Raw genomic sequence first — 22,493 nt, 5'->3', positions numbered from 1 at the left:
GTTATATAGAGATGCATCAAATGACTTAAGATATTAAGAAAAACGTATGCAACCATGCAGTTAGACTAGCCAGCCGGTTAAAACTTGATTCTGTGTAATGAAATGTGATTGGGGCGTATTTTAACCTTTGACCAATTCAACTCCATCCTCTCCGAGTTGTTTATGATACTTAGAATCATTAGAACACTTATGTTTTGTAGACATAGTGTATAGTAAATAATATCGTGTAAAATACCAATAATTGTGTGTGCCCACTGACTGTACTCTACAGTATATACCATATAGAGATGAAAGATTAGAGATTTTCTGTCCGTTTTTTCTGACTCCTAGCACTCTTGCTCATTACAGCGAGAGTGTTAGAAGTCAGACGAACCTGTCAGAGCGTAACCTTGGGCTAGGGGAGTGAAAGACACCTGATAGCTCTCCTTTTCTCTGAAAAGGTCACAGTTGCCTTTTAGAGCATAGGGTATGGAATGTGACCACAATAATTTGGGGCAACATGACACCAGTTGACACAATCCAGTAAAAAGATAGTCATTTCCTAAACTACGCTAATATCTAAAGTGCCATCAGTTTGCACAGTCCTAGTAAACAGATTCTCTCAGATTGTGTTCAAAACTGTCTAAGTTAAGCACATTTTGCCCAGTGCCATGCGGTCCCAGTACAGCAGATATTGAAACTTTCACATAGTCCTAGTCAAGCAGATAAAAACAGTGGCCAGATTACAAAACATATACCCAAAACACACGTCACACGTCACAAAAACAAATGCAAAACATACAGAAAACGTGCTAACAAATATGTACATGCATATCCATCAGGTTTCAAGGCCCAAAATCAAATCCCTTACAAAACAATACAAAATATTGTGAATGTGAATCACAAGCATAAACATATCAGTAAAAGTATTGAAGTACTGGGTTTTTCAGAACCCAGTGGTGCCAGGGAACACACCCTAAGACTTCGAGTCCTTCCTGTTTCAGACTACAGAAACACAGAGACTTCTTGGTGAAGTCAAAGATCTTGTTTATTGGCTGCAGCCAGTAACAGGTATCCTAGAAGTACAACACAGTGTATATTCTCAGGAGACTGCTCCTCTTGCAAAGCTAACCTTCTCTTTTATACAAAATATTATGCTTTGGGCAAACATTCCTTATTTTACAGTTGACCATTCACATATTTTCACTACAAAGAAATAGCAGGGTTATGATGACAAGCCCATATTTCAGTTTGTCCAGCCCTCAATCAATTACCCGGCAAGGCTCAGTACTTTCATCAGATATCAACGGACCCCCAATATAAACAGGCGCCTCCTCCTTGTAAAGCAAGTCATAAAGAAAGAAACAGGGAAGGTGCGTGTAAGATTAGGCATGGTTTGTGTGTGATGAAAGGTTTTATGATGTGTTGTGCCTTGATACTAATCTCATTCGGCCACTGGGAGAGAAACTGGCCGAACAGGTTTGGCTTCAGGCAGTGGAGTCAGCTTGCCCAGGTCACAGAAGAGTCAGCAAAGATGTACGTGTCCTTCAGACTCGTTTTCAGCATTAGACATTGGCCTATGTGAGGGCAATCACAAAATGGCTGTCGTTTAAATGGAACACGAGGGTTCAGGACGGAAACTCTGATATTCGGGTGATTTCGTTACCCGAATATGAATACAATGCTTGTGCATACTATTCTAATCATTCTCGGTCTGCTGATACCAAAATCGTTGTGATACGACGATGTTTATAACACGGGTCCAGAATTTTCAGTACCACAGTATTCAAAAGGAAGTTCAATTACTTACAAAATATTCACAAAAATGTGTAGAAAGGAGTCAATGTGCAATATTACAAAAATAAAATGCATTTCTATACAACAGTAAAAATTAGATGTAAAAGTCTTCAGTCAAGTCAGTGAATGATCTCTCTGACATGCTCATACGTTTCACCCTCTGAAATGCATTGCAAGGGTCTGGAAAGGGACACACTCCTCTGCTGAAGTAACTGGATGATTTTTCTTTGAATGGCCATAGACTAAAGTTACTCTATCTGGACATTTTTGAAATTTATTTATACATTTATGATGTTCAAACTGCTGTGGTGTGAAGCATAAGTTCTACTTTGAATATAGACGTTGCTTAGAGAAGCACCTATTGCAATTTTCAAACAATGCTACACTTTATGAATTTTTCCACAGACCAAAATGTAATGGATATTCTCTCTCCCAACATCTCCAATTCTGACAGTGCTTCCTCTTTAGGTCAACCCCTACCAGACAGCGTAGCGGTCTAGTTTGCAAAAGACATCCTGAGTAGGAGTGGGTGGAACTCGCAGAGGGTCACTCCACAGAGTTAGATGAAAAGCCCTTGAGATTCTGCAGAGTTCCAGGCATTGATGGAAATAAGCAATTCACGCCGCCCGTGCTCAGTTTCAGCGCAGGAAGCTCGTTCAGAAAAATCATCACGAATGGTACCACACAGGTCACCAGAAGGCGCTGCTGCTTGACCTCATTTTGCTGCTCTCTAGTAGATTTTCTATTACAGCAGTAGTTTAGAGGACGCCCCTAATGGTCACAACCGCCTGCATTGGGAAAATGTCACCTGGTGCCCTCTTAGTGCCCAAAAATCATACTGGGAGATGCCAATTCTCTATCGCCCTCACCAACTTATCATTGGTGAGACACGCACAAGAAAAAAAACTCCTCCATACGCTGGTTGGTGGAATTTGGCCGGAACAAAGAGTGACCAAAATTACACCAACTATGCCGAAGGACCAGAATTTGACGCCCACTACTAATCTTGAGGACATTCTGAAAGAGCCCCTGGGAAGGACTTCTGCCCATTGGTTACCTATGGCTTTGTGGTTTATAACTCACATTTGCTTGCTTGCTTTCTATTTGCTGACTTTATTTGTTTTAGGCTGCCCAGCTTGAGTTCATCCCTCCTGAAGAGCATACCCAATTTACTGTATTCATCAACCAATTGCTCCCTTTCTTTAAGCAGGCCTTTAAATCTTGTTCTTGTAACAAACTGTGCATTCAAAGATGCCACACTCTACACCAGTCTACGCTGCACCACTGCATTCACTACTCAGCAGCACTCCACTTCTCTCTACAGCAACCCACACCACTGCACTCTACGATGCATCACTCCACTCTATGCCACTGCACTTTACTCGGCAGCACTCCTCTATGACACTGCACACTACCCAACACCACTCAAGTCTACTCTACAGCAATCTAACCTACACCACTACATTCTATGACATGCCACTCTAAGACACATCACTGTCCTCTGTGCCCAGGTTTTAGTCATGCTGAACAGCAGCCACTCTAGTGTCCAGTGTACAACATGGATAAAAAGACATTGGCCAAGTCAATAGCTCTTGCATAGGCAAGCTCTATTGGTGTTGCCAGTGTTTGTTTCTTTCCGGGTCAGCACCCATTGAGAATCCATACGTTTTTCAGCCCTTTCCCTTGTGTGTTGCTCCCCTGCCAAATACCAGCCCCCTGTTGCTTTCTTTCTAGTGCACTGCTTGCTCGCTCTCTTTTGTGCTTCAGCTTCTCAAGTTTGTCCACCTCCATACTCCATGTTGCTCTCTCCCTCATTGGCTTCTCTCCTGTCCCCGCTTTGCTCTTTCCCCTATGTGCTTCTTTCCCCTCCTCCCCTCACCCACTCTGTTGTCCCTCCATCCATGCAGTTCTTTTTTTATGTTTTAATGTGTACTTCCACACTAAAAAAGAAAGTTTTTACCGATGTAACTGATGCCCCCCATCTTTGGTCAGTAAATTAAAAAAAAAAAAAAAGGAGAATGATGCTACTGACAACAGAGGTCACGTTACTACACCTTTGTTTTTTTTCTTTTTTTTTTGTTCTTGATGGGCTAAAGGCATTTTGCCTTTTACCCATGATGTAAGAAAGACATTAGCATGGGCAAAGTCCATAGATCCAGAAGGCAAGGCCTATTAGCTTTACCAATGTTTGTTCAGCTTACACCCAAGTATCGGACTATAACAGCAAGCCTCAGTGTCCAGTGCCTCCTCCCACATATCAGAGGACATGCGTCCTCCAAAACTACCTAGGGAAGTCCCTCACTGACATTTTGACACTGACAAAGTGCTCAAGAAGAGTCATCTACCCCTTTATAATGAGGCCTCAAGTTCACCCACTCTTCAACTCTACTTTCCTTTTCAACTCACTCTATTCAAAAAGAACCCAAGAAAGAATACTCCCTCGTCAAATCTTCTTTGGTTTATTACCCTTCTCCTTGTTCAGGCACGTTATACAAAACGCCCTTCATCCCCTACTTAGAACAACCCCTCGCCAGGACCACGGCCTCTAACTCAGGACAAAGCATCAGCTCACTGCTCTCATTTCATTTTCCTTGATTTCAAACGATAGCCTACCCACCTCCAGTCATCCTGTTAAAAAGTCTGTAGTTTACTGCCCCATGGTCCCCTTAAGGGTAGCTCTTGTAACACAGCCAAGACAACTTGTCAGGTTACCTTTCCCTTCACAGTTCACTTGTCTATATCACTTTTCACATCACATAGGGCAGGACCTCTTACAACAGCGCAACCATGAAAGTTACACACCCTCTGAGGAAAATATCCCCTTCAGGCCTTCTGTACAGAGACCCCTGTCCAAAACAATGTTTTAGCAAGGCAATTTCACCTCAACAGTACTCACAGATCATGCTTCCACTTTATTTATCACACCACCAGGAAACAGCCAATGGCAATGCCAATTCTCCATTTCAGGTGCCCCATTTCACTCACCTTGTTCACTTCTACAACCTGTTCCCAGGACAGCATTCCTCAGAGGCAGTCACCATAAAAGACAGCATCTCCCAGGGCAAGTCCTCTAGTTCAAGTTCCTTTCTGTCATCTACACCCTAAGTGTACCCACCCATTAGAAATACCTTCTTGAATTCCACCCTCCAAAGAGAAAGCCCTCAGTTAACCTTTCCTACTATGCCTGACTCTCGGGACAACCTCCCCTGAACAGCATAAGGCCAGGAGACTTCTCGAACGACATAGCTAACATTTCTTCCATCTTCCTTTCCCACCACTCAAGATATCACTCATCCCACAGTAATCATCCTTCTACCACCGAGAAACCACCTTCTAGTGGACAGTACAGTTTCCTCACCTTGCATCAAATTCACCACTCTTCAGGTACGTTTCATCCCTCACACCACTAATCCAATTTACAACCATGCATTAAGCCACAAAACCCCATTACAGAGGACACATCTGAACAATAGAATATTACTGCCTTCAGCCTACCACAGTAAATATAGGTCTATGATGATTTCCGATGATGGGTCTCTGAAGTTTAAGTACCTTCCATGGGTGCTATGACACACTCTCAGTGAGACGTGCTGTGATTGGATGCGGAGCAGCTCTCAAGGTGTAAGGTGCAGAAGCCAGACGTAAGGCCCCTGAACTCACACTGTTTCATGCTTTGTGAGTGGCTGCAGTGCCACCTTCACTGGTGAAACCGTTTATTCTGGCCACAGCCCTAAGCAGACTAAGCAACATGGTTTGCGTTTGGACATAGTGCACAATGTGCTGCTGTGCTGCACGGCGTCTGTAGCAGCCAGGACCCAGCTAGGCGAGGATGTTCTGGCCCAAAATCGGAGAATCATAATGGAGCCAGCACCCCTCCCCCCCCCCATCCCTCATCCAAGCGATCCTTAGCAAGGTCCCATGATTAAAATCTAGATTGGATCTCAATAGGTAGTTCTGTGGGCAGGAGGTAACTACAGATTGTTAGTTGAGACACAAGTATCTTGTAACACATTGTAAGAGGTGTTCAAAGAGGTGGCTGAAACAGTTTTCTCCAGTGCTGTAGCTACGACAGTTCTTCTGATCTGACTCTGCCTAACCGGTGTGTTTGGAAAGTAGGTATTAGGGCAGGCTGGGTAAATTCCTACAGCCGAGTGCACAGCATCGTCCACACAAGATCATTGCAGGGTACTAATACAGAAGGCCTGAAAGTATACTGTAGAGCAGCTGAATGACGGAAGATGAACCTGCACTTGAACGTTCGGAGGTTAACTTTTGAAGAAGCAGCATCTGCGGCGTCACCATAGTAACCAAGAAAATGCCAACTGCGGCATGTGCAGAAAGTGCCCAAGGCAAGTGGAGTCCAAGCCATAGCTGGAGTTTAAGACAGGGGTGAAGCTCAGCCTGTGAAGGCTACTCCACTGGTATACGACTAGTTTGATAATGCAAACAGCAATGCTCCAGAAACATTAATTGGTAACAGTGTAGGATAACCTACGCACTTAGGGTTGGACTGAGCTCTCATGGGTCTGACTAAGGCGGGATGAGCAATACTAAATGAGCATGGCTGGAAAATGCACTGGCATCATAGCATTCAATGAAGGGAAGAGCATAAGCATAAAGCCTATGATCCAGGGCCGAATGCTCAATGACAGCTGAACTGTTCATGAAAGAGCTGAATTGTTCATGAAGGGGCTGGTCAAAGAGTATGTGGGGCAAGAGGGTGAGCTGGGGTGTGTTCACTTAGAGGTTCATACCTAGATGGTCAGTGTTTTGTAAAATTGGCCTTTCTGCAAGGTCATCCCCAAACGTTCTGCTTTCGTCCTCCTATTTTTACTGGATTGGTTTTAGGACTCTGTACACCTAACTATTGCTAACCAGTGATAAAGTGCTTGTGCTCTCTCCTTAAAATGTGGTAGAATTGGCTCATCTACAACTGGCATTTTTAATTTACTTGTAAGTCCCTAGTAAAGTTCACTACATGTGCCTAGGGCCTGTAAATTAAGTGCTGCTAGTGGACATGCAGCATAGTCTGTGCCACCCACTCAAGTGGCCCTTTAACCAGGTCTCAGGGCTGCCATTGGAGAGCCTGTATATCCAGTTTTGCGCTGCCATGTCGATCTGGCAAAACAACCCTTTTGCCAGGCCCAAACCTTTGTTTTAAATACATATTAGTCATCCCTAGGCCCTAGACAGCCCAGAGGTCAGAGGCAATGTATTTCAAAGAAGGACATGTACCTTTAAGTTGTAGATGACCTTGTAGTGAAAAACCCTTAAATTCGTTTTTCACTACTAGAAGGCCTGCTCTCCCACAGTAAAGCATTGGAGTTGCCTTATTACAATCTACAAGTGTAATTTCCAAATGGGAAGAGATAATTCTTTTAAGTCTGGTGTCTCTGGAATCACAATTTAAAACCCAACCTTATAGTGAAGTCAGATTTTAAATTGCATTTCTGAAAATGCAACTTTTAGATAGTTGGCATTTTCTTACTTTGGCCTTTTGGTGCCACTGCCTGTCTTCAATCAAGTGTACGGGGTGGGTGACAGCTGAGCTTTGTGTATTCCCCCTAGGCAGCCACACACAATGGGAGCTTATGTGTGATTTGATGGGCCATCCTGGAAGGATGGGAGGGAGGAGCTGGAACCAGCCTTACTTACATCTAAATAGGCTGTGTCCTGTCCCCACACAAAGGGCTACATACCCCATTGAAATGAGAGTCTGGAGCGAGGGCAGGGTTTCTGTGCACATCAAAGGCCTGTCTATGACGTCTCCCTCACTTCAAGGTCACCACTAGGTATAAGAACTGGACCTCAGACACCATCACTTCAGTGCACTCATACTCTGCGAGGAGGACGACTGCTGTGCTGCTGAAGGACTACCACTCAGCTGGACTGCACTCTGCTGGACTCCTGCTTTGCTGTGCTGACCGGTTGTCTGCCTCCCTTCTACCTGGGAGTGAGAAAGACCAGACCAACATCTCTCCAACCCAGAACCCAGAGTGACTCGAAGGGCTAGGTCCTCCTAATTTCAAGTCCCTGGGACACAAAAGATTTCCAACTACCCTGTGTCTGCACCTGGACCTTGTCATCTGTGATTCTGCTCTGTCACGTGGTGCCATCCATGTCCTGGACCCTTGGAAGTGGGCCTAAATGGAACTGACATCATCTTTGCTGAGCGGCACATCCCTGAGCAGAACTCATGCATCTCCTTGGCTGCGCTGCACATCCTTGAGCAGAACCGGCACATTGCTGCAGTTACTAGGATTGGACCCAGTGCAGATTTGCATTGCTGCCACATTCTATTTCTTGGGTTCACCGCCTCACTTTTTGAACTGCCACTGTGCAACGCTTCCCTGGAGCAGGTCCTCACATCCCTTGTCGACGGCAGCATCTACAATACGCCAAAGCTACGCACAACAGCTTCGTCACTAATCCGAACCGACACATCGACTCAGCTGCGCAACACATCCCAGTCACTGGCTTTCGCATTGCAAGCCGAGATGACGGGATCCTTGAAGCAACAGGACCTCACACTGTAGCCATGTGACATCTCAGAACTAATGCATCGTATTGGCTCCATGATATTTTCACTTGGATCCACACAGCGCTCTGCAAGCAGCATAAAGGTACTTTGTTCAGTGGGCCTAACTGGGTCCCTGTAGCCAGCCCATGCTCCACTGTGGTTGGCCTGAACGTTTGACTTTGTCCTGGTCCGGTGTGACGAGATGTCCCCAGATGGCCCTTTTTGCTTCCAATTGTTACTCTACAGTTTATTCTTTAAAAATTCATAACTCAAGTTCTATTGACACAATTTCTGTTGTTTTGGTCTCGCTCTATTTAGTAAATTAAGTTCTAAGTTTCTAACCTGGTGTGGGATCCTTTTTGTGTGGTGTTTTCACAGTGTTACTGTTTGAAGTGCAGCACAAATACTTTATACAATGCCTTCAAGTTAAGCTTGACTGCTCTGCACCAAGCTACCACATGGTAAGTACATGTTAATTTGGGGTTTGCATGTGCCTACACTGACAAGAAGTGTTGTTGCTGATTGACCAGGGATCACACCCCAGTCAACCAACAACACAATTTCTCACAGCCAGCATGTACCTGAAAGGTACATGTAATACAGTGCCTCCGCCACAAAAAGGCACAAGGGGTGCAGGGTGCAGTGAGAGCCTAGAATCTATGATGAGCAAAGAGGGCATTTGCCAGTTCCAGAGTGAGCACTGGATGGCTGATCCCCAAAGACAAATGTGGATAAGGGGTAGATTGTGGCCTCATGGTCAGGGCCCAGGGCCAAAGTATGGGCTTCTATATGGGTGAAGTCAGGAAATTCTAAATTCCAAGTCAGATGGAGTTAAAAAAAAAAAAAGGCAAAAAGCAGCACTGGGCAAACATGTTGATTATCTGCTTCCTTCTGTGATAGTGTCCCTTAATTCATCCTTCCTAGTTTGTGCCCTCTTTCTTGGTTTCTCATTTCTCTCACTGCGAGTCTACACTCTTGTAGCCTTGCCCCCACCCTGGCACTCTAACTCTTCATTTTCACTGCTTTGCTCACGTTCCTGACTCATACCCAGCACTTCCTCTTGCACATTGTTTTTTCTATCACAATCATCACTTACACGCACCACACTCATTATTCCCTTGACCACACATCCCTTTTAGTCTTCTACTCCCTTCGCAACTCTTTCCTCTTCGAATACTTGCACTCATACTCCTTTCCCATACTGCCCACTCACCCAGATTCATGCGTTCCCCTTTCCCTCACCCCCTTAACACTTGTATACTCTACATATACTTGTAACTCAAGCTTTACACTCACCCTCATGTCTACTCCTCTCAAGGTCAAAGGGTACTTCCTGCTCCTGTCCCTCTCCAGCCCCCTACTCGCTCTCCTCTTTGCCGCAAGGCACAAATGTGAATTCCTTGCTCATCTGTAACTGACAATCGATTAGCAGAAAATTAAACAAACAATAAGAATTTATTTTTAACAAAAAATAGAAGGTTTAGGAAAGTGCCCCTACTGGCACGGTTAGCACCCCCATAACACTTTTTACCTGATATTGATGCTGACTTGATTGAGAGTGTGCTTGAGTCCTGCTGACTAGGTCCCAGCACAAGTGTTCTTTCCCAAAAACTGTACCATTGTTCCCACAATTGGCACACCCCTGGTACACAGTTAAGTCCCTTGAAAAAGGTACCAAGGGCCCTGTGGCCAGGGAAGGTCCCTAAGTGCTGCAGCATGTATTATGATACCCTGGGGGAACCCCTCACCAAGCCCATGCACACTGCCATTGTCTTTTTCTCCCCACCAGCACACACAAGCTGCAAAGTCGGCATGGCACCCCCTCTCATCACAGCCCACTATATCACAGGTGAGGGCATAGTTGCATGAGCAATATGCCCCTACAGTGTCTAAGCCCATTCTTAGACATTGTAAGTGCAGTGTGGCAATACTGAGTATGCTGGGAGTTTGTCAATACGAACTCCACAGCTCCGTAATGGCTTAACTGAAGTCTGGGAAGTTTGGTATCAAACTTCCCAGCACAATAAACCCACATTGATGCTAGGGTTGGATTTATTAAAAAATGCACCCAGAGGGCATCTGAAAGATGCCGCCTGCAGTTTAGCCAAACATCTAGTGCAGGACTGACCGGTTTGTGCCAGCCTGCCACTTCCAGATGAGTTTGACCACAGGGGGTGAGAGCCTTTGTGCTCTCTGTGGCCAGAAACAAAGCCTGCACTGGGTGGAGGTGCTTCACACCGCCCCCTGCAGGAATTGTAACACCTGGGGTGAGCCTCAAAGGCTCAGGCCTCTTGTTACAGTGCCTCAGGGCACTTCAGCTAGTAGAGGTGCCTGCCCCTTGGACAAAGCCCCACTTTTGGCTGAAAGTTCAGTGGGAAAATTAGGGAAAACAAGGCGGAGTGACCACATCAGCTGGGACCACCCCTAACGTGTCCAGAGCACAAGTGACCGCCTCCTTGCAAAATCCTCCATCTTGGTTTTGGAAACAGGGACCAATAAGTTTAAGTCTGTGTTCCCCTCCCCAAAAGGAGTGGACACCGGAAGGGTGAAGTCACCCTCAGGGACAGAAGCCATTGGCTACTGCCCTCTGACCCCTGAAATGCCCCTAAATACATGATTTAAGGGCTCCACTGTACCTATCTCATCAGACTCCTGGTGACCTCAAGAAGGCGGCAAGATGAAAGAAGGACTGCTAAGTTGACCCCAAGCAGAGAGGACTGAAGACACCAACTGACTCAGCCCCAGCCCTACAGGCCTATCTACAGCTTCTGAAGCCCTGCAACAAAAAGCTGATGCATTCTGGACTGCCTGCACTCCAGAGGACCAATATCTCCTATGGACAGCAGCCCCTCCGACAAAGGACTCCAGAATCGCCCCGGACCTGTGAGTCCTGTGCACTCTACACCAGATGCCCATGGCCCGTGTCCAGGTGGCCCAACCAACCAGAGCTGGTCCTCAAGCGATCCTGACCTAGTATCCACCCTGGGTTGACCCCTCCTGTCCAACACAATGATGCTTGCAGCCTAAATCCGGAAGATCACCCCCGACTGCGAGCGAACCGGATGAAGATACCCAATGCCTAAAGATACTTCTGTACCTGCGGCCCCCTGGCCTTGTGCAATCTGACCACCAGTCCAGCAAGTGGGCCTCCTCCTTGTCCAGCCTTTGGTTTTTCAGAACTGAGCTCCTGGACTTAGCCTGCAGCATCTTTGTGACCTCCGGGGTCCACCCCATTGGAAAGCGTTGGGTGCACGACGCTGTGTTTGCACCGTGTACCCAGCCGCCCATTTGCCCATTCGCCACTGAGGGTGTGTGTTTGGTGAGGACCTGTGCCCCCCCTCCGGTGATCCTTTAAACCCCCAAGTGTGCAATCTGAAGACAAGGGTACTTACCTGTAGGCAGGCCTGATTCCGAGCGCCCCCAGTCTCCATAGTAGCCCATGTTAAACCTACCTCAACTTTGACCTCTGCACCCCACCGGCCCAGTGTTGCTGGTGGTGGGTGTTTGGGGTTAACTTGAACCCCAACCTCTGGACATCCTAACCCCTGGAGACTTGAACTGTAAGTCTTGAACTTATCTTGAAATTGTGCTAACTTTTCTTTCCCCCTAGAACTGTGTTTGAAAATTGCAATGTCAACAAACAAACAGATATTTGTTATTTTCTCAAAAACCGGTTAACTTGCCAAATTGAAACAAAGTCGTATAGATACCTGTGTTGGGTACTTATTTGCAAATGTACTTACCTGCAACTTGAATCTTGTGGTTCTACAAATAAAGTAACAAAATATATTTTTACTAATTAAAAACAATTGGCCTGGAGTTAGTCATTAAGTGTGTGCTTCATTTATTGCCTGTGTGTGTACAACAAATGCTTTGCCTCCCCTTTGATAAGCCTAAGTGCTCGACCACATTACCACAAAAGAGAGCATTAGTATTATCTACTTTAACCTCTGTTAAGCCTCTGGGGAACCCCTGGACTCTGTGCCCACTAGATCTCATTTTGATATAGTTTATACAGAGCCAGCTTCCTACAGAAGCTGTCTACTCTTGTTAGGCAATTTGCAGCCTCAATCTCCCTTGTTTTTCAAGAACGTTTGGCAGTCTGTCCTCAACAGCTATTTATTTCTCCTTGCTTCCCAGTTAAAAAAAAAAAAAAAAAAAAACTTGGACTTGCAGGCAGAATCATATAGGCAGGAACAGCTACTATCCTTTTATACTTCACATATAGTGTTTTATTTCTAGCACTTGTTAGTTGCATTGGCTGCAGGTTAAGAAATACATTGAGTTCACGTAATTCAATGTGCGCTATATAAGCAGGCTGATTTCTTGCTGGTAGTAATTTTCAGTTCATATGATGGTGTGAGAAAAATATTCAAGTAGAAAGGAGCGAGTGAGGGATGGAAAAATAGGGAGCAAAAAGATCAAGTTGCTAGATAGTGAAAAAAATTAAAATGAGGAGAAATGTAGTGCAAGAATGTGACAGCGAGGGAAAACTGTGAGGGTGTGGGCCGAACAGAAGAAGAAGAGGGAATGAGGGAGTGCCATAAGTATGAGAGAGAATTTAGTTTTTTTTCTGTAATGTAGGTCAGCATTCCTCCTCAGCTTTCCTATCCTTGTGCTCTGTGTCAAAGTCAGGCCATATGTACAAACACATTTTCCCATAGACACAGAATGGGTAAAACCCTTTGATACATATGACCCTTGATTTGCTTGCACCAGCTGATGTCGGCTGACTGCTGCAAATGTGGTTAGGCTCATGCAGTTGTAAATACTGAATATATCTTTAAACAATGCTAGGATAAAGTTGGTTGTTTCATAAACCCGCCTCTAATTTTTGTGATTGATTCTCATTGACCAGCTTTGCCAAGTATGCTCAGTTTAGGTAAGGTTATTTTGTTTTAATATTTACCCCTTTAACCAATTTTAGGGACATTGTGCTGAAAACTTTCTTACCATCACATTTTAAGGACCTTTTCAGCAGAGTAAACCCCAATAGCCGTTATGAGAGCAAGGTGTGCTGGGTACATCACAAAATATGTGAACAGTGCAGTACTGGCACATCAGAACCTCTAGACATTTAGTCAATTTATGTAAAAACTGAGCTTCACAATCCATCACCAGGCACCGTTTTTTCATTCTTTTCTTGGGGTGGGGGTTCAGGTTTGGCAGACTCCTCTAAATTCATGCCGGACACTTTAAAAGTTCATCAAAAACAGTGGCTAATGCCCGCAGTGCGGTGGACGGTACTAGTGGTATAAATGGACTGCCTCAGCACTGGCTCTGGAAGTCACCCACTAAGAAAAACTTTTCAGCTATTTGACCTTATTATAATGCACATTTACCAAGTATTACATAGGCTGCCCTATTTCAAGAGTAGTAGAAAGGCATCCAAGTTCTAAATATGAGCTCGTAACTATGAGAGGTCCAAACCTTTTTCATATTTTTTAGTCCCTTGTAACGTTTGACAACCAAACTGTCATATCTGTCTGCACTTACTCCTTGGGGTCGGAGTTCACCAGCCCACGCAGCGTGATCATGTGACCTGGCGTCAGTCTCTCCGTGAGCCTGCAGTTGTATGGCACAGTCTGGCAGAAAGAAAAAAAAAAAAAAAAAAAAAAAAAAAAACAAAGGTCAGCACCAGCCGTGAAACCAATAAGAGGAAATGTGGCCTTTTTAGAACTGAACTTTTTAATTAGAGGATTTTCAAATTTCAAATTAGAAAAGCAGCAATTCTTACAAAATACGTTTTACAAATTCTTTAGACCAGTGGTTTTTAACCTTTTGACTTCTGTCGATGTGAATTCTTATTGGAATTCTAGTGGCCCCACTGAGTCATTACGGGAAGCTGCAACATTTTAATGAGAAGGTTGGAGTTTTTGTAAATTAAATTTAAGACACTCATTGTCAATACTGTAATCTGTTTGCTGTAATCTCAGGATACTAACTCAATTTTTAGCCCCAATTTCAAATTCCTTCACATTTATAGAACGTTTAAACATTTTGCTCCTTTATGTTATGCATTTTTTAAATCTGTTAATATTATTTATTTTCTAAATCACATACCCCTTGCTTAAACTTTGTGGGCCCCAGAGGCCCCCGGATTACAGGTTAAGAACCACTGCTTTAAACAATATTTAGAATTCTTCTATCATGCTATTTCACAGGCGTCTTCTAGCACTCCTCCGTTACACAGGGTGAATAATGGTTGATGCTGTAATTATAGGCAGCACTAGATTAAGGTATTTCTGTCTTATGCATAGTGCAATCATACCATACCAATCAAGATTTTTAAGGCGTGGCTAATCACCCGATAGGGTATCCAGGTGCTTGCAGGTGTTGGAGAGTTATTCCAACAGCCAGGTCATGAGGGCCATTTGGAATTCCAGAAGTGAGGTGATCGTCCGGAGATGCATGGGGAGGCTGTTCAAGGTTTTTGCTGCAATGTGAGAGAAGGAGCGTCCTGATCTTCTGCTTCGGTAGATGTGGGGAGTATGGGCAAGTGAAAGGGAGGCAGAGCGTAGTCTTCGACGGTTTGTCGAAGCTCAGGCAGTGGTTAATGTACATGGCTCCTTGGTGGTATAGAGCCTGGTGTGCGTGTATAAGAAGCTTGAATTGACATCTCTTCTGTACGGAGAGTCAATGGAGTTACCCGAGGTGGGGTGTGATGTGGGTTCATCTAGGTAGGCAGAGGATGAGTCTGGCTGCGACTTTCTATATGGTCTGTAGTCTCTGTAGAAGGTGTGTGGCGATTCCTACGTAGAGGGCATTGCCGTAGAACACTCGGCTGGTGAGGAAGGCCTGAGTCACAGTGCGTCTGGGTAGCCTCTTGAAAATCTTACATAGCATACGCAAAGTGGAGAAGCAGGCAGAGGAGATTGCGTTGATCCGTGATTTCATGGTGAGCTTGTTGTCAATGATGATTCTGAGGTTTCTGGCATGGTTGGAGGGAGTGAGTGCGGGTCCTAGGTCCGATGGCCACCAGGAGTCGCTCCCTGTGTTTTGCCGCTATTGCCAAAGATCCATGCTTCCATCTTGTCTGTGCTCAGCTGCAGGTAGGTGTTCATTCAGTTAGCGAAGCTTGTCATGCATCTGTGGAAATTGATTCTGATAGTGGAGGGGTAGTCGTGAGTGAGAGGATGAGGTGTGTGTCATCTGTGTAGGAAATTATGTTGAGACCCTGGGATCCCACGATGTTGGCCGGCAGGGTCATATATGCGCTGAAGAGCGTGGGGCTGATGGATGAGCCCTGGGAGACACTGCAGATGATCTCCTTGGGTTTAGAGGTGAAACATGTGAGGTGGATGCTCTGAGTTCTTCCAGTGAGGAAGGAGGTGATTCATCTGAGCACGTCCCCTTGGATGCCGATGTGGTGGAATTGGCAAAGTCATTTTGTCTTCTTTGCCAAAGTTTGATGATTGCCAGTTCTGGTAATTAGGAACAGGAACTGGCAAAGCCAAAACCATTATTGAAAATAACATTCCAAGATGGCTAAATGTTATTTTTGATATTTCCATGGTGGCAGAAATGTTGCTTCTACATGTAATGTGAAGGCCATTTTTAGTATTGAAAATAACATTCTTAGATAAAAAGCCATCACTACTGGTTTTGTTGATGCTGGTGCAAATCTATGAGAATTCGCAAAAGAAGTCATTCATGGTGGGCAGAGTGTAGGGAGGGAGAGGCAGGGGAGAAGGAGAGAAAGGAGAGAAAGGAGAGAGAGAGGGGGGGGGAGACACTGAACAACAGTAGTGCTCAGTGTCCCTGGGAAAGAGCAATATGGAGGCAAGAATGGAGTTACAAGGCGATTGATGATAACTGCAGAACCAGAGGATGAAGAGAGATAGCGGGCATCATAAGGGAAGGGAGAAAGGGCACGGGAGAAAGGCAGCCAGATGTAGACAGGACGTTGCAGAACACACTATCCAATCAAGTGCTAAATATTAAATGACAGGAAAAAAAAAAAACACTTGAAAACAAAAAAATAGTAGCCTGACCACGGTGGAAGGATAAACTCAGCCGATTAAAATGCAGACTGTACTAAATGCTTCAGTAGTGGGTAAAACAAAAGGAAAATAATGAAAGGTGCCCATTACAAGTTCTGAGGAATAGGAGTGTGGTATTTACCACATGTTGTAAATAATATTACATCAGTATGAGATATTTACCACACGTGGTAAACACCTCCTATTAAGATTAAGAGATTTCAAGAGGAACATGAGTCCTAACACATGGAGTCTTCTTAAAAATCACACAATTACCAATGCTTTGCACCCCTCCCCCCAAAAAAAACCCTAATTTCTTTTCTCCTGATAAATTTAGGGTTTGACCTGCTGGAATATACTATAGGGAAACAGTGAGACTGTGAAATTATCCCAGCACTCGTAATCTGTGAAAACACGGCATTTAGTCCTTAACTCAATAGGTTCTAGATCCACAGCCTGTTACTTCTCAAAGGAATGTTTGCTTGATCTTTTATTAAATGATTTCACGAAGGTACTGGGCAAGAATACAATGCATACAAATTATTTTATGTGCAAGATTGTTTTTCTTGGCACAGGAATGCCTTTAACATTTCAAAATATGGAGGTACAAGCAATGCACATTGTTTTTTCCGATTTTGCACGGGAAGAGTCTTACTACATACAACATCGGTACAAATTATGCTACTGCACTTCTTCTGCTGACTTTAGAAGAAGCTCATCTAGTAATGACGTGAGGTACTTAACCATCTCTACTGACTTTAGCAGAACATCTACAACCTTAAAACAACAATTCACATTTTACAATAACATTGATTGAATTTAATTGTTGTTGTACCTGCCCATCACAATTAAGGGAGGGATGTTCTCTTTGTTTCCACCTTTGTTATTTTAATTCATCTTGCATTTGCTTGCTAAGCATGTTTTTTATTGTGGATTAGTAATTGAGTGAATGCAAGAATCAATCAGTGGTTAAATAAATGTATGCAAGGATGAGACACAGAATTCATGTATGATTAGGGCTATGTTAACATACTAACCACAAGCCCGGATGGAAGAACCCCTGGCCCTGATGGCGTCCCGGTGGACACTTGTAAATATCTTCCTTCCCTATGGGTGCCCCTGCTAACTAAGGTCCTAAACTTTGTGGGTGACGAATTATACCACCATCCTGGTCTAAAACTTTAATCATTCCAATCTTTAAGAAGAGTTCTAAAAGTGACCCAAAGTGTTATCAACCCATCTCTCTGCTTGATTCTTCAGCAAACTACTAGGGAGGGTTAGCATAGAAAGACTAGAACAGTGGGCTGAAGATAATGACATACTGATCAGTGTACAATATGGTTTCAGGAGAGGGTTGGGAACTGTGGAAAAGTGTCTCAACCTGAACATTCTAATGGTGAAGTACACAAAAGCAAACAAAGGTAGTCTATCCATGTGCTTTATGGACCGTACCTGTTTGTTTGACTTGGTAAACCATAGTTAGCTGTGAAAGTGTGTGGTTTAGTTGGGGGGCTCCAAAGTTTAGAGTCCCATTGCTAGCCGATATGTATAGTACCTTATTGTTGAGTGTGCAATAGCGTCCATGGGGGGAGGGGAACTATCGCAGTCATTTAGGATGGAAAGGGAAGTGTGTGAAAGATATGTTTTTGCACCATTCCTCTTTTCTACATACAGCAATGGCATTGATGGGAAATTGCAATGGCTTGGTGCCGCTACTCCTAGAGTTAGCTCGTGACCTGTATGGCTTCTCTTGAATACAAAAGACACAGTTTTATTTTCCCTAACCCCAATACATTTACAGAGACTTAGCAATACTTTTACTGAGTTTATGGAAAAGATCGATTTAAGACTGAGTTGATGGAAAAGATCGATTTAAGGAATAATCAAGGAAAAACGTTTTCCTCGTGCTCTGGCAAAAGCAGGAGGAAGACTAGTTCATTTTATATAAATGGGAGTAAGATTTTAAAGGTTTACAGTTTTCAGCGGTGGGGGGCTGGAATCATTACAGCTCCATCAATATGCTAAGAAATAATAAAGGATTTTTAGATTTGTAACCAAATTAGGTACCAAGCCAATCAAAGGAATGTTGACCCTCTACAGTGCCAAAACAGTTGCTGCAGCAACATATGGTGCAGGATTAAGGTGAGGGCGTGAAAGAGGAGATAATACAATATTACAAAGGCAGGAGAATAAGTTCTTTAGACTCCTTGCTGTACCGCATTCCATCCCAGAGACTGTTATACACATGAAATGGGGGCTCCATTATCTAATGGATATAATAGAGGCTAAACATTCCGTCTGGTCTAAAACAGAGACTCAATATACTCAACTAATACCTAGAAACTGTTTAGCATTGGACCAGGCACTAAAAAAATCCTTAGATTGCCTATATTAGCTATATAGTTCCTGATTAAGATCTTGGTTATGTTACCATGTTATGTAGTGCTTTGTGCAGTTCCAAGTGGAAGAGCGGCTATTTGCTCGTATTCACAATGTAGAGTATTACATTTGTGCTATAACATTATTATGTTTTGTTTCATGTGTGCATACTAAAGGATGTGTGAATGCACTTAAAGTTTTGAACAATATGTATACTGTAGGGGGTAACAGAACTGGGTAGGATTAAGGGGAGAATGGCGTTGACTGTTCAGAGTTGCATGGGATGGGGTCAGCACGGTGTCACAAGTTGCAGGTATGTTATGCGCAGGGGTGCATGTAGGCTGGTGGCGCTTGTATCTATCAAGGTAGAAGGAGGAGGTCCTCAAAGGGCCGGGGGGGGGGGGGGGGGTTTGGTGTCTGATTGCATATATGGAAATGTTATCTGAAAGTCATGCAGATCAGCCATGTGCCCTGCTGCCATAGGTGTCACAGCCTATGGAGGCCTGGTATCGTCACGAGGCTGCTGCCCGAAATGGGTGAGAATCGCTGGCCAATGCTGTGGGATGGGACGATGGTGGAGGCCCCGCACCTCCTCCCGGCGTAGGACCTCTTCCTCCATCACCGCTATTTAATTAAGGCTCCCCTCCAGGCCTCCACCAGGGGCAGGTGACAGCCAGTGGAGCATGATCACACGGACTGCCAGCAAAAGGGTTAAAGTCGTAAAACGAGACCACACTGTATGTGTTTTCTTCTGTTTAAAAATAGCTAGGGCGCTGGCTTCCCATGTGTTCAAGTCAGGTATTTTCAACAGTCCCTGTAGGGTAGTGTGTATTGTGGACTAATAGAGGTGAAGTGTCAGGCAAGCCCAAAGCATGTGACGCAGATCCGCCTCTTCTTGAGGACAGCGTGGGCATGTGAGGCGTGCCATGGGATAGTACTTATTGAGACGGGCTGGGGTTAGGTATGCTATGTGTAGGAGGTAAAACTGTATATTCTTGAAACAGGAGTTGCGGGTGACCTTCCTGGGATGGGATAGTGCTGTTTCCCATTCCCTATTGGTTAGTTCCCTGCCCACGTCCGTCTACCATTGACACCTGAGCGAATCTAGGGATACACAGTAAACTTCAAGTATGGGTTTATATAGCCAGGTTATGAGGTGACGACCAGGACCCATAGTGTATATTGTTTGTATGATGATGTGGTTCAGTCTCCGCTTGTCCCCAGAGTGTCTGTATAGCAGAGCATAGTTGTCGATGGGTGAGAAATTGCCCTGGTGATATAATGTTATTCTCCGTGAGCTGGCCAAATGTGAGTAAGCGCCCATCAAAATATAGGTCGCCCATTATTGCAATATCATTGGTTGACCACTCCACTAAGTGGCGTGCTGTGTAGTGGCCTGGGCAGTCCCCACAGCAGAATATTAGATCCATAGCACAGTCGGTCTCAGAAGAGTCTATATATTCGTAAATGCCAGAGGCACACATACTGACACAACCACAGCACCATCTCCACCTCAACCAGCCAATCGCATCTCACATCCGCAGACACACGTACGTACTCACACACACAACTTGAAGCACAACATGATAGGTACAGGTCCCCGTTCAAAATGCAAGCATGGACACAGTTGAAAGGTGAGAATGTGGTGCCAGCATTCATTTGCCAATGAATACTGACACCAAAATTACATTTGTGACTGTGTGAGATGTGTTGTGTACCAGTGCGTCCTCATCCGTGTCTGACCCACTCATGTCCCTGACATATGCATGTCACAGTCATCTAAAAATATTACTGTGGCACGTTCATGTCTGCAGTGGTCCCGAGCCCATGTGTAGTGATCCCCCCAATGTATACAGTCAACGTGAGTTCTTGAACTTTGTGTCCAGCGACAGAAGAGCCATGTTTACTCCGTGGTCCAGTGGCGGCAGCAATGGAGGGTGAGGCCACCTGGAAACTGAAGTGGAATTAGGAGAAAAGGTGAGTTTTCACACATTTTTCCCTTCATTCTGCCAAGTCTGAGTCTGGACTGTCACATTTTGTTTGGTGGTAAGGCACATCCAAAGTGGTTGGCTGGATTGCGACCGTCAACCACTCTTTCCTATGGTGCCATAGCGGTGGATTTGAATCCTTGGTAGAGTCCGTGGGACTTGGGTAGGTTATTATTCATGGGACTGCCAACATCTAAATTGAGCGGGTGGACTGTCAAGCTGCCCGATGGCGCGTCCGTCACCCAAGTGGCGGTGGACCTCTTACAGCCAGCATTTAAATCTGGCCCTAAGTAAAGGATATTGATAACTCAGATAGGAATTCATGGAAGATCCAAGAAAATATAGTACAGATTTCGAAAGGGATTTAAAAGAATATACCCTTGGTTTAAGTGGTCAGGAAAGGTATTTGAGAGATGAGACTAAAATTACTGTGCCGAGCTATAGGTCACCTTTTAAGCATCCAGGGTTCCAACCTTATATTAGTTTAGTCCCCAGTGTATACCACAGATATCTTTTAAATCTCTTTAATTTCTCCACAACCCATCATCTTGTTGTATTCTCGAACTGGGGTGTTTGGGGTCCTAACAACTCAAAATGTCCATGTGATAACAGAACTACTCAGTCCACACTGCACTTAGCACGTTTCTGTAAATGTTACTGCAATTACAAGAAACAATATCTGAAAATGTTTTTTTTTTAGAGAGCAGCTGATTGATTATTGAAAAGGATTTCAGTATTTGAAGGAATTAAAAGATGACATTGTATGTTACGCTTTAGCAACATTTTCTGCTGAATGTGTGTGTGCAAGGAAAGCCCAGACACACTTGGAAAAGCGAAGCGTCTAGCCATTGCAATTTTATATCTATATACAATGTGGGGCATCTGCAGTGTGATGTGGTTTTATGATAACACTATTCTGATTGGGGTTGCTGAATTTTTATAAAGTAAGCAATGTCTATGTGTTAATAGATTATATATTATCTCTGCATGTAGCATTATATATGTTCCGTTTTTTTTATTTTTAGAAATAATCTTAATTTTTATATTTGTCCGTTTGAAGGATGTCAGTGATGCACTGTTTTAGTATTGTTTTCAATGCCATATATGCGAGAAAGGCGTGACACATGCTTTTGGGATGTGGTCAGCCGCTACTGTGTCCTATTTATTTATTGTTAAGGTGGTTTATTCGTATTTAATTGAGGAGATTTGATTCTAACATTATGCATGTATGCTGCGGACATGGACTTTTTATGACGGAATGTAAGATTTTGGATAACTGTAGATCAATGTTTTATGATTTTGTGATTATATGATATTGTGCTTTTATGGTTTATTTTGATATAATCAAAAAAAAGATTGTGCTGTTACATAAGAGTGCCTAAACTTGCCAGTAACTTAAAAGACACTTTTAGTTTTGGATAAAACTATTGGGCTGGCTAATGCATTTTTCTATACAGGCAGGTGCTACAATTGTCCAGAAGGCCACTGGCCGCCTGAAGAAAGCATCTGAAACATGGTGTGAATGCGCAAAGGTTAAGGAAATATTGACCAACAGGAACTTTCTCCTCTCACCTCCGGGACTGGCATCTCATGTTCGCAGATCGTAATGCAAGCAGCCTTACTTGCAAACAAGTAGCAGAATTCCAGGCCAACAACGCAAGCAAAGCTACATTCAAAATACATTTTAATACATGTTAAGTGAAAACCTCCCAAGGCAAATAGGTGGAAGAAATCATCTAGTTCCTGCTGCTGCTGCCAGTAGAACTCTGCGCCTCCTTCAAACTCACTGAAGGGAGAACAATGAAGAAGTGAATCACTCACCAGTGACTTGCTGTTGAGAAGAAATGG

At 44.1% G+C, this 22,493-nt stretch overlaps 1 protein-coding gene across 1 annotated transcript in view; it reads right to left on the bottom strand.

Annotated features, from left to right (window-relative positions):
* Window positions 1-22,493, bottom strand: part of LGALS12 (galectin 12) — a 143,117-nt gene that overhangs the window by 16,439 nt on the left and 104,185 nt on the right. The window contains exons 6-7 of the mRNA XM_069208052.1: window positions 22,467-22,493; window positions 13,793-13,881 (exon numbers count right to left, since the gene is read on the bottom strand). Coding sequence (XP_069064153.1) covers window positions 13,793-13,881; window positions 22,467-22,493 — 116 coding nt within the window. The remainder of the gene's footprint in view (window positions 1-13,792; window positions 13,882-22,466) is intronic.

This window comes from Pleurodeles waltl, chromosome 9 (assembly GCF_031143425.1).
Source record: "Pleurodeles waltl isolate 20211129_DDA chromosome 9, aPleWal1.hap1.20221129, whole genome shotgun sequence".
Taxonomy (NCBI): Eukaryota; Metazoa; Chordata; class Amphibia; order Caudata; family Salamandridae; genus Pleurodeles; species Pleurodeles waltl.
The sequence above is the reverse complement of the archived record's forward strand: the minus strand, read 5'-3'. Positions and strand labels throughout refer to the sequence as shown.